Source organism: Micropterus salmoides, unplaced genomic scaffold, assembly GCF_014851395.1.
Source record: "Micropterus salmoides isolate LMB-PRFRI ecotype aquatic unplaced genomic scaffold, ASM1485139v1 Ms_hic_scaffold_3, whole genome shotgun sequence".
Classification (NCBI taxonomy): domain Eukaryota; kingdom Metazoa; phylum Chordata; class Actinopteri; order Centrarchiformes; family Centrarchidae; genus Micropterus; species Micropterus salmoides.
Genome location: NW_024042261.1, coordinates 28,308,941 through 28,321,164, shown reverse-complemented (window position 1 = coordinate 28,321,164; position 12,224 = coordinate 28,308,941). Strand labels below are relative to the sequence as shown.

At 37.1% G+C, this 12,224-nt stretch overlaps 2 protein-coding genes across 3 annotated transcripts; one reads left to right on the top strand and one right to left on the bottom strand.

The window, feature by feature from the left end:
- The first annotated feature begins 3,794 nt into the window (after window positions 1-3,794).
- Window positions 3,795-8,963, top strand: paf1 (PAF1 homolog, Paf1/RNA polymerase II complex component). Of its 2 annotated transcripts, none has more exons than XM_038692399.1 (14): window positions 3,795-4,033; window positions 4,856-4,885; window positions 5,038-5,130; window positions 5,213-5,334; window positions 5,441-5,507; window positions 5,594-5,695; window positions 5,793-5,898; window positions 6,202-6,270; window positions 6,497-6,600; window positions 6,693-6,809; window positions 6,942-7,070; window positions 7,319-7,424; window positions 7,900-7,978; window positions 8,189-8,963. In XM_038692399.1, exons 1-14 carry the CDS (start codon window positions 3,987-3,989, stop codon window positions 8,620-8,622), a joined length of 1,605 nt encoding a protein of 534 aa, XP_038548327.1. In that variant the 5' UTR covers window positions 3,795-3,986; the 3' UTR covers window positions 8,623-8,963. The 2 variants fall into 2 exon arrangements, with proteins under 2 accessions (XP_038548327.1, XP_038548325.1); XM_038692397.1 differs by having other exon boundaries at window positions 4,853-4,885.
- Window positions 8,964-9,438: 475 nt separating this feature from the next.
- gmfg (glia maturation factor, gamma) lies at window positions 9,439-11,656 on the bottom strand. The gene is made up of 7 exons (XM_038692392.1): window positions 11,499-11,656; window positions 11,030-11,126; window positions 10,829-10,878; window positions 10,695-10,744; window positions 10,462-10,544; window positions 10,163-10,236; window positions 9,439-9,626 (listed from the first exon to the last, which is right to left on the bottom strand). The coding sequence occupies exons 1-7, from the start codon at window positions 11,499-11,501 to the stop codon at window positions 9,555-9,557; spliced, it is 429 nt and encodes a 142-aa protein (XP_038548320.1). The 5' UTR covers window positions 11,502-11,656; the 3' UTR covers window positions 9,439-9,554.
- Between the last annotated feature and the right edge of the window lie 568 nt (window positions 11,657-12,224).

Sequence of the window (12,224 nt, the reverse complement as noted above, 5' to 3'; positions counted from 1 at the left end):
GCTTAGACTAATAAATAATTGTAGTAATTTTCAAATTATTATTATTTTAATTGTTTGATATTTTAGTAACTTTTGTGTTTTTAAGTCTCACATTTGATACTGATTTTTTTTTTTAGTCTTTTTTTAATGAACTAATTAATTAATTTTAGTTATTAATATACACACATATACGGTTTTATCTATTTATTTTAAGTTTTTAATATAATTTTATAATAACACGTTACTGTGTCATTTACATAATTTTAATTTCTAAATTATTATTATTTTTGTTTTAACACATTTATTTTTACGGAATTTTTATATTTTATATATATATTTTTTTTTTTATTGTTATTTTATTTTGTATTAACACACACAAACACAACTTTTGCTGTTTTATTTTCTTATCTAATGAAATGTATGAAATTAATTGTCCTTATGTACTTTATATATAGCTTTGGCAATATTGTTGCTATACATTCATGCCAATAAAGCTAATTTGAATTTGAATTTAGAATTTGAATTTTACAAAAATACACTACTTGCTTATTTTGGCATACATTCCCACATCTCAAAATGTTATATACTTTAATATAACCTTTTACAATATGTTTTTCTTCATTCTAATTATCCAAATACTAGTTGTAGCAGTATTTTTATAGGATATAGTGTAGATTTCATAGACAAAACATATATGAGGTGGATTAGCATAATCCAATGAATTAAATATGTAAGAAAAAACACTAAACATTGTATGCTGACTTTCCATATGTAGAAACAAAGTAAACTACGTTTTTTCAAAAACTTAACATTTCGTCATAGATCCATGTACATGTTCAACATATACAGTCTATAGAAACAACATGTGATTTGCATTTCCATGAATTTCCAAAAATGTTTTAATACAGCCAGAGGTTCTGAAAAAATATATGAACAGTATAAATGGTATGACAATGTCTGACACTAGACACATTTATGATTATATTGGCCAACCCTAACCCGTAAGGAGGAGAATAAGTACAGGAGACTACCTTTGTACTCACAGTATACATTGGGTCATAATTCCAGAAAACATCACTGTACTGTATGTCTGGTGTCCCGACAGAACTCCAGGATGTTGTGCGAAGTCCTGCTGTCATCGCTATGGTTCCTGTTTGTTATCTTCTGGGTCGAGACAATAAGTGTTTGGCTGTTTCTGTCCATGTTCTATCAGGACCGGGCATTTTACCACTGGGGAGATGGGTAAGAGATATGTTTCTTTTGTTAATTTTTATATGTGCAAGTTTGTTCATCAGACAAAAAAGCCATCTATACTAAATACATATACTGTACTTTTGATATTCAGAAAATATTTGCTGTGTTTACAGCTTTATATTATACTTTTCACCTTATTGAATATCACTTTTTGTTGTTGCTTTAACTGAATTTTCCCAACATTATATAACTCTTTGATCTAATTTTATATTAAAGATAGGGTAGGCAATTTATTCCAGAAGCTATTTTTGTCATATTTGTTGAAATTTCCTTAACATCCTGACGGCAATCATAAATCAAATGCTCTGACAAAAAATGAAAAATATCCTATAACTGTGGCTGTCCCAGGATTGCAATAAGCAGAGCCAATAACCAATAACAATCATTTGATTCGGACTGAATTAAATGATTGTTACTGGTTATCTACAATCTGTGTATGGTTCATTCTTTGACTATTTCGTTTCAAAACCAAATCAAAAAAAACAAAAAACCAAGTCGATACCCATGCTGTCTGATCAGCATCTTGATATGCCGCACCTGTGAGGTTGATGGATTATCTCGGCAAAGGAGAAGTGCTCATTAACATAGATTTTGACAGATTTGTGAACAATATTTGAGAGAAATAGTCATTTTGTGTACACAGAGAAAGTCTTTTGAGTTCAGCTCATGATGAATGGGGGCAAAAACAAAAGTGTTGCGATTATAATTTTGTTCAGTGTAGAAACAACAATGATAGGCTCAGTGAAGCCAGATAACCCAGGCCCCAGATCTATGGCTTTGTTTTCCCCATTAACATTTCTTTGTCAACTAACTTGAAAGAAGAGGGAGAGAAGAGCAGGTAGAATGACATGCGTTGAAAGTTAAAACATCGTCTTCATCTTCTTGATAGGACCTAAACTTAGACCTTAAGAGTCCTTAAGCCCTTCCTGAACCAGTGGATGGAAAAACACTTGAATGGGAAATGTCCATTATTAGATCAGTGTCCTTACTGAGTGTACTAGGTTCATGGGTTAGTGATCATCTTTTGATGTTACAGGGTATTTGCAGATGATCCTGGAGAGATGATATACATGTTGAGCAGGTAAGAACTTTGTTTTAAAAATATGAAATTTGAGCTGTATGCATTTGTGTGCAAAGAATGAATCTCTTGTCTGTCCCCACAGAGGCGATACCCATATGCAGACAGAGATGCACACCTGAGATGGGAAGAGATCAAGAACTCCACTGAAAGGACTCTCATTAGAGGGCTGTTGCAGTTATGTGACTGAAGAACATATGATGAAAAGCAGTAGCTGTTTTCCCTTTGCACTAACGGCCTTGCACACTGTCGTGTACAGTCCTTATTAACATAGCTAATTGTAGGCCCCCTTTTAATAACAGGTGGCGAAGAGGTGCAGCATGCATGTCTGCATAGATATAGAGGGAGGTCAACAGTGATTGATGTGTATCACACCCACCAATGTAACATTTACATTTTCACTTTCAGATTCTGGGGAAGCAGAATTAATGTAGTAGAAAATGCTTTGTTCACAAAGGATGAGCACCTTTCTTTTATTTCTTGAAACTTTATTTTGAGACCTGCACTGCGATGGTGTTTTGAACATCATGCCGTTCTATGCAACTACAGTTGTTGCTGTCTGCAACTATGTTTGTGTTTTAAATATCGGATTGCAATAAATGTTGTTAGGCATATGAATGTTACTAACAATTTCCAGATGTTTTTGGTGTATACTTGATTCCACAATGTTTGACAATAAGTTAATTTTGAATATGGGAGTGGTGAAGCAATGTGTTTGGGTTTAGATATAAGTCTGAACACAATAGATGAATGATTGAGAGTTCATAGTTTGATCTGATTGAACGATTTTGTGTTTTTCACACTAAGAACTATTACATACAGTAGATGAACTGGCAATAGGGATTACGGTATTTGAGCTTGAAGGTTTATTATTAAGCTTTGAAATACTTCTACTTTGTCCACTTACAGGAATACTTCTACTTTGTCCACTTACAGGAATACTTCTACTTTGTCCACTTACAGAGGTCTCAATTTAAAATCATCTGTTATTTACCGACTGAACCATCACCATTGCAACTGCAAAGGTTCCATCTGCTCATGAAGATCACAAGATGGGACTGAAAGCCCTGGAAGTGGACTTGTGTTAAGAATTGTTTGTCGGAAATGTGTGTGTATGTGCACGTTTAATAGTGGGGGGAGTGTACCCCATAATAGGAATCCTCTCTCAATACAATATGTCAATGTTATAGCCAGTAAAAATTATACTTAAAAAATATAACTCTGTGATCCTTGAGCCTGTGTGATCATTGGTCTGCCATACATTTTTTTGTGTTACTTCTACTTTCTGTCAATTAAAGGGTTTACCAAACCAGCAAATAGTTTTGGTCTTCTTTCATAGCTGAGCCAAATCATGTCGCTGATGTTTTGAATCAATATGCTGAATAAATGGGAAGTATTTTTGAGTGGAAGTTTTTGCTGATACCTCACATGCCAGGGCAGTAGGGGTCGCTCACAATATAGGAAACCCTCTTCAGGGTTGTGAATATCTGCCACCGGGTCATCATCCTAGGCTGCCGGGTAGAAATAAAAATGCAGTAAACATTCTAATTGAGGCTAGATTAAATAGTTGTATGTAGTTGTAGTTTTACTTAAGTCAGGTGCTTTGATTGCCAAGAGGCGTATTTGTACAAACAGGTTTGCTTTTAACGTCAGTTGTGAGCAGTTTGCCAAAAACATGGCTCCAACGATTCAGACACAAGCTCAACGAGAAGACGGCCACAGGTAAGTTCGTTAACCTAGCTGCTGGTCTATTACACTGGACAATATATGTTAACTTTAACGATAAAGCAGCCAGGAGTCGTTAACATTAGTTAATAAGGTTGGTCACTTGTCAAGTGTGTACAACAATGCTAGTCAGCTAGCTACAAAAACAATCAAGCATTGCGCCAAGTTAACTTATGCTAACGTAGCATGCTAACCTTATCATTTAGCGTTAACTAACGAACTAAGATAAGAGAATTTGGACTATCCAGTGAGTTGTATTTACTTAAAGTAGAGGCAAAGCAAATAGCTAACACTGTGTCAATGGTAGGTCAACGAAGCTAGCTAATGATAGCAAGTCTGAATGTTAACAATCACGGAGACTTAATGGCAAAACAGTTACAGATGCAAAGCTTTTGGTATTATTAACGTTACCTAACGTTAGCAAATTCCCATATCAAATGATCATTTGAAAGTCGTTAGTTGTAATATCTTACCGCTTTTACAGTTATTTAAAGACGATGATATAAGTATGTGAAGACATGATATATTGAAATCAAAACATTTCGCACAAAGAGAATAAAAATAAAAGTGTGGTTCTTTAGTGGGCTAACGTTCCAATAAATAGAAATGAGTGGTTTCCCCAGGGTTTCGCTGTATAAAAAAATGTAAGCAACATAACGTTACATTTATTCATTTAACAAAAGAGAAGGATTAGGACAGCAGCAAATAAGGCAGTATTTCATTATTAATGACCTATCACTGAAATATTTGTCATATTCTAGCATTAGTTTATAAGAGATGGTAATAAATCTGACAAATGACTGTTTTCTCTTTTAGCAGGCCATCCTCGCATAGAACTGTTCCAGAGAGGTAAGCAGATTTAGCACCAATAAGTATCTACTATTCTGTACAGTAATCTGGAAAGCGTCTTTTGTTTTCTTTTTCTTTTTTCAAAGTAAGGTATGCAAACGTGTCTGGTTAACTCGAACTTTGTATGTCCTCTACTTTTGTGCCCATGACAGGTCAGGGGTGGTCTGTAGGGTAAAGTACTGCAACAGCCTGCCTGACATCCCTTTTGACCCCAAATTCATCACATATCCATTTGATCAGCACAGGTAAACATTCAGCTTTTCAATACATAGAGTACACACTGATGAACAGGGGCACAGCTTGATATCTGTTTTTGTGTTGTGGCAGGTTTGTACAGTATAAAGCCACTTCTCTAGAGAAGCAGCACAAGCATGAGCTCCTTACTGAGCCAGACCTTGGGGTCACCATTGATCTCATCAACCCAGACACCTACCGCATAGACCCCAACAGTAAGTCTCCAGTTGTTGTTACATGTCAGATCCCGTAATTTTTTTTAGAAACTTCTCTGCTTTATAAAATGTCTGTTTAGACTGAACCATTCTTTTAAATTGTCAGTACTGTTGGATCCTGCTGATGAAAAACTGTTGGAAGAGGACATCCAGGCGCCATCCAGTTCTAAAAGGTAAGGCTGCTAAATAAGCAGCTTTTTGTTGTTATAAATTGATGTGGAGATTTTTTTTCTTTAAGCATTTTCTTCTTCCTAATAAGATCACAGCAGCATGCCAAAGTGGTCCCGTGGATGAGAAAGACAGAATATATTTCTACAGAGTTCAACAGATATGGCGTTTCCAATGAGAAAGTGGAAGTCAAGTAAGTTGGCTAATTGTGTTCACTTTGAAATTACCTATTAGAAAAACGTGTGTGTGTGTGTGTGTGTGTGTATAACCTAGGCATGTTTTGTGTTTAGGATTGGTGTATCTGTCAAACAGCAGTTTACAGAAGAAGAAATCTACAAGGACAGAGACAGCCAGATTTCTGCTATTGAGAAGACATTTGAGGATGCACAGAAATCGGTGAGTAAGCATATAACTAGGCTTCCCAAATCCTTGTTTAACATTCTTTATATTTCAAGCAACCTACAAAATAAAGTGGACCGCAGGTTGAACATGGGTATTTGGAAGTTTCCATGGGTTTTGGCGGTTATGTGAACATTTCCACAGATTGGGAGGAACAAGACAAAACCTCTTTTTCAGCTATTAATGAGCAGCTCTGTGCTCAGCACTTCAACCTAAAATGCAAAAGTATTCTTGGTCAGCTTGCATGTTTAGGTCATTGAAAAATTAGCTATAGTATGTAAACATGTTGTTTCTCTTTAGGTTACGCAGCACTACAGTAAACCCAGAGTTACTCCTGTGGAGGTACTACCTGTGTTCCCTGACTTCAAGGTGAGCTATTTCACTCCAGTTATTGACTTTTAGAGTCTCTGTGGATGACTTGTAATGACATCACGTGGGCAATGTAGTAGGAGAAGTGCAGGGTAGGGAATTGATGTAACAAACACGCAACAGTTGCATCTGTTGTTGATCCAGATGTTTTTGTCAGTTTAAGGTACTTTAACAGTCAAACTGGTACTTCATATAATATTATTTTGTAATTTTTCTCTTTCCCCAGATGTGGATCAACCCATGTGCTCAGGTCATCTTTGACTCCGATCCTGCACCTAAAGACATATCAGGACCAGCAGGAGTGGAAATGATGTCTCAGGCCATGATCAGGTATTTACAAAATATCTGTTATGTGGATGTGTGTTTCAACAGCAACATTTTTGTATAAATACTAATTTACGTTTTGTGTCTCTTCAATAAAGAGGTATGATGGATGAGGAAGGAAATCAGTTTGTGGCCTACTTCTTGCCCAATGAAGAAACAATTCGCAAGCGCAAGAGAGACTGCGATGAGGGGATGGATTATATGCCTGAGGATCTGTAAGTAAAAATATTACATCAAGAGAATCATGGATCTTTTTTGGCTGCACTTAAAAATCCCCTTTACTTTGTTTTGCTTGTTTTTAACTCGCATACCAGCAATTAATAATGCATTTTATTTCTCTGTTTCAGGTATGATTACAAGATAGCCAGGGAGTACAACTGGAATGTCAAGAACAAAGCCAGCAAGGGTTATGAAGAGAACTACTTCTTTATCTTCAGAGATGGAGATGGTGTTTACTACAATGAGCTAGAGACAAGGTAAGTCATTGATCAAAGAAAAGAGTTATTCGTCATTGCACCTCAAACTGAAGAAAGGGAATGTGCTTTTTGCAGGAATAATTGCAGCTGGCGTGTTTTAGATCAAGTGTTGTGTAGATAGTTATGCTTTCGAAAGTATGTTGTTAATTGATATTGCAGAAAACAGACTGCACCGCCACTATGATATATGGGGCTTCATGGGAAACGGTTTGGCCTTGTCCTCTGACAGCCTTTCTTCTGTCCCCCAGAGTGCGTCTGAGCAAGAGGAGAGCCAAGGCTGGAGCACAGTCCACCACAAACGCTGTGCTGGTGTGTAAGCACAGAGATATGAACGAGAAGGAGCTCGAAGCCCAGGTGAGTGTTATTGTTACTTTCCGCTTTTTCTTCATGTTACACTGAACACTTTTTTTTTTTCTCTTTCTTTTTGTTTGTTGTTACTTTGTTGTTGGAAGGAAAACTATTCATTTAGATTGAGACTGACTGATCTTTTTCTTTTTATCTTTGTAACTAAAGGGTGCTGTTTATTTCAAATACACTGAAGTTTAGGAAATCATATTTATCATAGATTAAAGATTAGATAAAACTTTACCAACATTATTCAATGTTATCCAAACAAAGTAGTTGCAGAGCATGTGTTAATACCACATTAATGTTTGGATTAACTGCCATGTAGTTACTGTTTCCTGTATTTTGTTAAGCAATGCTTTCCAACATGACCCAACTAATCTAAAATAATGACTGAAACTGTTATAGCACTATCTATGAGCTTGAATTCTTGGGCCGTTAGTAGTATCCTGATGACTGATTTCATGTTCATTGCGGTTCTCAGGAAGCTCGTAAAGCTCAGCTGGAGAACCATGAGCCAGAAGATGAAGAGGAAGACATGGACAAGGACCTGCAGGACTCAGGTCAGTTAAGTTTTCTCTTAATCTCTACCACTGTCTTCTACTACATTCTCATCATTTAATGTTTACTGATTTGGCTACCTGCTGCACTGTTGTAGTAGTAGTAGTAGTAGTAAAAGGACAGTGTCTGCTGAATCATTAACCATCTGCATCGATGACAGGTGTGTTTTCAGTACCTTTTTCTGCCTGTGATATTTGAATTGTTTTCTCCAGGTGATGAGAAAGACAAGGGTAGTGAGAACAGTGAGGCAGATAACTCCGGTAGTGAATCTGAGAGGGAAGATGAAGACCGGGAACAAAGGGGAGAAGACGACGACGAAGAGGAGGAGCACAGAGGGAAGCGGAGGAGGAAGGCAAGCGGCAGCGGAAGTGAAAGTGGCGAGGAGAGAACCAGAGAACTGCGGGACGAGGAAGAGATCTTCGGCAGTGACGATGACAGCGACGACAATGAACCCAAGAACTCGGCCAGGAGCAGCGGGGAGGAGGGCAGCGGAAGCGAGGATGAAGGAGGGAACAGAGGAGGCAGCAGGAGTCCCAGTGCTTCTCCAGCGCACAGCGACCGCAGCAGCGACCGCTCAGAGAGGGCTCAGAGTGGAAGTGGAAGTGAGAGAGGCTCAGATTCCAGTGATGCCAGTGACAGTGAATAAGATCTGTGGTCAGGACAGCAAGGTGATGGCCACCTATCTTATCTGTATGTTCAGCTCAGTCTCGGGCTGTAGTTTCTTAATGATTGCAAAAATCAAATGAAATTTGTGTGCGAGATGCTCATTTGTTTGTGGACTCAGGGCATCTTTCTTCAATACAGTTTTTATTTGTAGATTAAAATTGTGCACCAGTAGCTCTTTGTACACCATTCCTCAGTTTTTTGTCAGATATTCAGTACAGGATCATGTAAAAACTGTCTTAGTTCTCTCTGCTTTTGACATGTCTTTGTGTTAAGGCTCTGAAACTAATAATAAAATGCCGGTGACATTTTGTAAGAAACTCAGTGGTCAAAGGTGGTTGTTGTTTTTCCCGCTTTAGCGTATTTAGGGAACCACTAAGTAATCCCATAAATTTTACAGCTTATTTTTTTCAGTCCAAGAAGGGCTGTTTGTGCTGCATTTATAAAAAAAACAAAACAAAAACATGATTAAATATGCCCATCCATCGTCAACCGCTTATCCTGCATACAGGGTTGCGGGGGGCTAGAGCCAATCCCAGCTGACATTGGGCAAAAGGCAGGGTACACCCTGGACAGGTCGCCAGTCCATCGCAGGGCCACACATAGACAAACAACCATGCACACACGCACACCTAAGGACAATTTAGAGCCAACAATTAACCTAGTCCACATGTCTTTGGACATGATTAAATATGTAATTTGTTTAATTGACGCTCAGTTCAGACCTTTGTTGGTAAAACAATAGGGGATTGCCCTTGTTGAAGTATTGATGTCAATGCACAACTGACCAGTTTAAAACTTGATTTCATACAGTACATTTATTAGTAATAACATGCACAACAATTAAAAATGAAAATCGATAGCCATGTTTCACAAAGAAAGACTGATAGTATCGGAGATACGGGAGATGCAGATTCAGCGAAAAAATGCCAGCTGGTTCTTCAGCCATTCTTCTGTCAAGTCATCAGCGTTTCTTGTTTCAAAGACCTCAGAGTAAAGCACACATTGTCACATTCAAAAATCTGAATAACAACATCATAAAGATAGAAAAAGTTCAGAGAAGTTAACTCATGAAATTAGTAATTGATAATTTGTTGGGCAGAAGAATCAAAACATACCAAATGACATCTGAAAGTATGAACATCCTGCTGAATAAGCTCCCAATTAAAAATAATCATTAGGGTTTGATCTAGGCCTATAGGCCTACACTTAATTATATGTTGTGTGTGTAGCATGAAGGAACTAAAATTTTCTATTTGTTATGCTGCGTTGTGCTGTATCAGGACTAATAAACTACCTTGTAGCTGTGGGTTTGAAAAAAAGATTCATTAAAAAAAATACTTGAGTGCAGATTGAGAAAATGGAGATTTGCAATGAGCATCTGTATATATTTGACACATTTACCATAAAAGGCACATTTGTAAACAAACACACATATATATACAATTTAAAAGAAGTTTTTTTATTTCATTCAAACACTTATAATTCTTGATGATAAACTCCAGGTCATAATTTTGACATACCTTTGTGAGCTCTGCAGCTTGGACCAGTCGATTTTTGCTGCCTGCATACATCATCTGTTGCTCTGGCTTACATCCTGTTAAAATGAATTTGACATGCTCAAAAGGGATTCTCTAATGTGACCAGTCAAACATACCTCAACAAATCCAAATGCAACTTCAATCGCTTAAATACATTTAAATAAAGTGGAGACAAGAAGAGATCCCTATTAATTTGGCAGTTGGTATATTCTGATATGCAGAACAGAAGTTTAATCTAAGGAGAAAGATTACTTTTGATTTAAGATACTGTAACTACTCACCCATTGGACTGGAGAAAATGAAACACAGTGGGTAAGACACCCTCCCATCAGCATGGACATATTTGTAGCTGTAGACAATGAATGTGCACAACTGTCAAGGAAGTTCCACTTTTTAAAACACTGATTTTCTCATTGCAGCTTCAATAGAGGAATTTGCAAATATACTTTCAGTGTATTTGAGGATTTTGTTATATTCATATATATTGATTGTTATAATTATTTAGTCAGGATATCGGGGTTGCCGCTCTGGAAGTTCTTCTCTCAACTCATCCAGTGAGATGTTCTAAAAGACAAAGGTGAGTCTCAGTGACTTTTAATGCAGAAGGAAACAACTACAAAAAATAACCCATTACAAAATGTCACTTGCCTCATATTCCTCCTCAAGGATAACAAGTTGTTTCTCCATATCTATTTTCACTAAGAAATAAGAATGAATATTTAGGCTTTTGGTTCTGTTTTGTATTTTTATGGGATTTGTGTTAATCAACTTTTAGAGTTAAATGTGTTAGAGTGGAGATATACAAGTAACTATAACATTCATCATTAGTATGTGATACTTGATACTTACTTAATATGGCCGCATTGTTGGTCTCTTTTCGGAATCTAAACTTTTTCAGTTTCTCTTTCAGACTTTCATCCACTTCACACACAACCAGGGAGCTTGACTGCAAAATAGGGTAAAAAAGCAATCAAATTGTGTGATAAAATTAAATGGATTGGTCTACAGGCCAGAAATAGAAACAAAGCTAGAGACATTTGCTCGATTTGTTCAGATGTTGAGGTCTCTATCCACCTTGCATGAATGCATTAAACATTCATGACACTATTCTGACATATTGAGGGCAGGAAATGTTTTTGTTGCAACATGCAAGAATGTAGTTTCCTGTGCAAAAGAGCACGGGGGATGGTCGGCTTGTGTCGCAATGGCAAAGTAAAAAATATATATACACAAATGTGTAAGAATGACAAATGATCAAATCCAGTAAATTTTAACAGAAAAGCTAAATCTTTCAAGCAATTGCATCAGTTTCACCTACCATTCTCAAAGGATCCTTTTCTGTCTTCAGGGTGACACTGCCTTGCTGAAACAGTTTGGCTGACAGCTACTCTCAGACTGTCAAGATCCTCCTTAAGATGGCAAGGGGAGGGCTGACATACAGCTAGAGCATGCATCAGGGCTGGTTCCTCTTTTCAACGACAAAAGTATGCACCAGTATGCAAGCTCAGTAGAGTATGAAACGTTCTGACCATCTTTTAACGCATATGACAAACCTATGAATCTCAGTATGACAGAGGAGATTGTGATTCATTTTAATAGATCCACACTGAAGTTGAAGAAGATTAATTTTACCAAATCCTATCCATAACCAGTGTGACAACATTAGTAGGATTAGGGTTACTTTCACTTCCCATGAAAGTAAAATATAGGCTACTACTAAAATCAAAGTAAGCGTTATCCATGATTAAAGGTTCCTGTCGATGTATCACTCTATTGTTGTTTTATGACTACATATGTACAATATGTGGTCATTGTGCATCACATTATTAACGTGGATCAGATTGTGAGGCACTATTACTGTGCCGTTGCGTTTTGGGCCACTTCCCTGCAAGCTTCAAACTGAATGTTTCTCAAACCAAATCTCACTATATGACTGTCATGCTGAAAATAAAAAAACTAGAGCCACAGGTGTGTTTTCCAAGGTGAATACATTACATAACATTACATAGAAATCAGTTGGGGTCCAGTGTCTTGCTCAAGGTTA

What these genes read in the sequence shown, in the direction of transcription:
- paf1 (XM_038692397.1), top strand. Translation starts at nt 3,987, where the DNA reads ATGGCTCCAACGATTCAGACACAAGCTCAACGAGAAGACGGCCACAG. An exon ending in CTACCGCATAGACCCCAACA is followed by an intron (nt 5,335 to 5,440) that starts GTAAGTCTCCAG and finishes TTAAATTGTCAG; the next exon opens with TACTGTTGGATCCTGCTGAT. An exon ending in AATGAGAAAGTGGAAGTCAA is followed by an intron (nt 5,696 to 5,792) that starts GTAAGTTGGCTA and finishes TTTTGTGTTTAG; the next exon opens with GATTGGTGTATCTGTCAAAC.
- gmfg (XM_038692392.1), bottom strand. An exon ending in CAACAATGCGGCCATATTAA is followed by an intron (nt 10,879 to 11,029) that starts GTAAGTATCAAG and finishes CTTATTTCTTAG; the next exon opens with TGAAAATAGATATGGAGAAA. An exon ending in CATTTTCTCCAGTCCAATGG is followed by an intron (nt 10,237 to 10,461) that starts GTGAGTAGTTAC and finishes TCATTTTAACAG; the next exon opens with GATGTAAGCCAGAGCAACAG.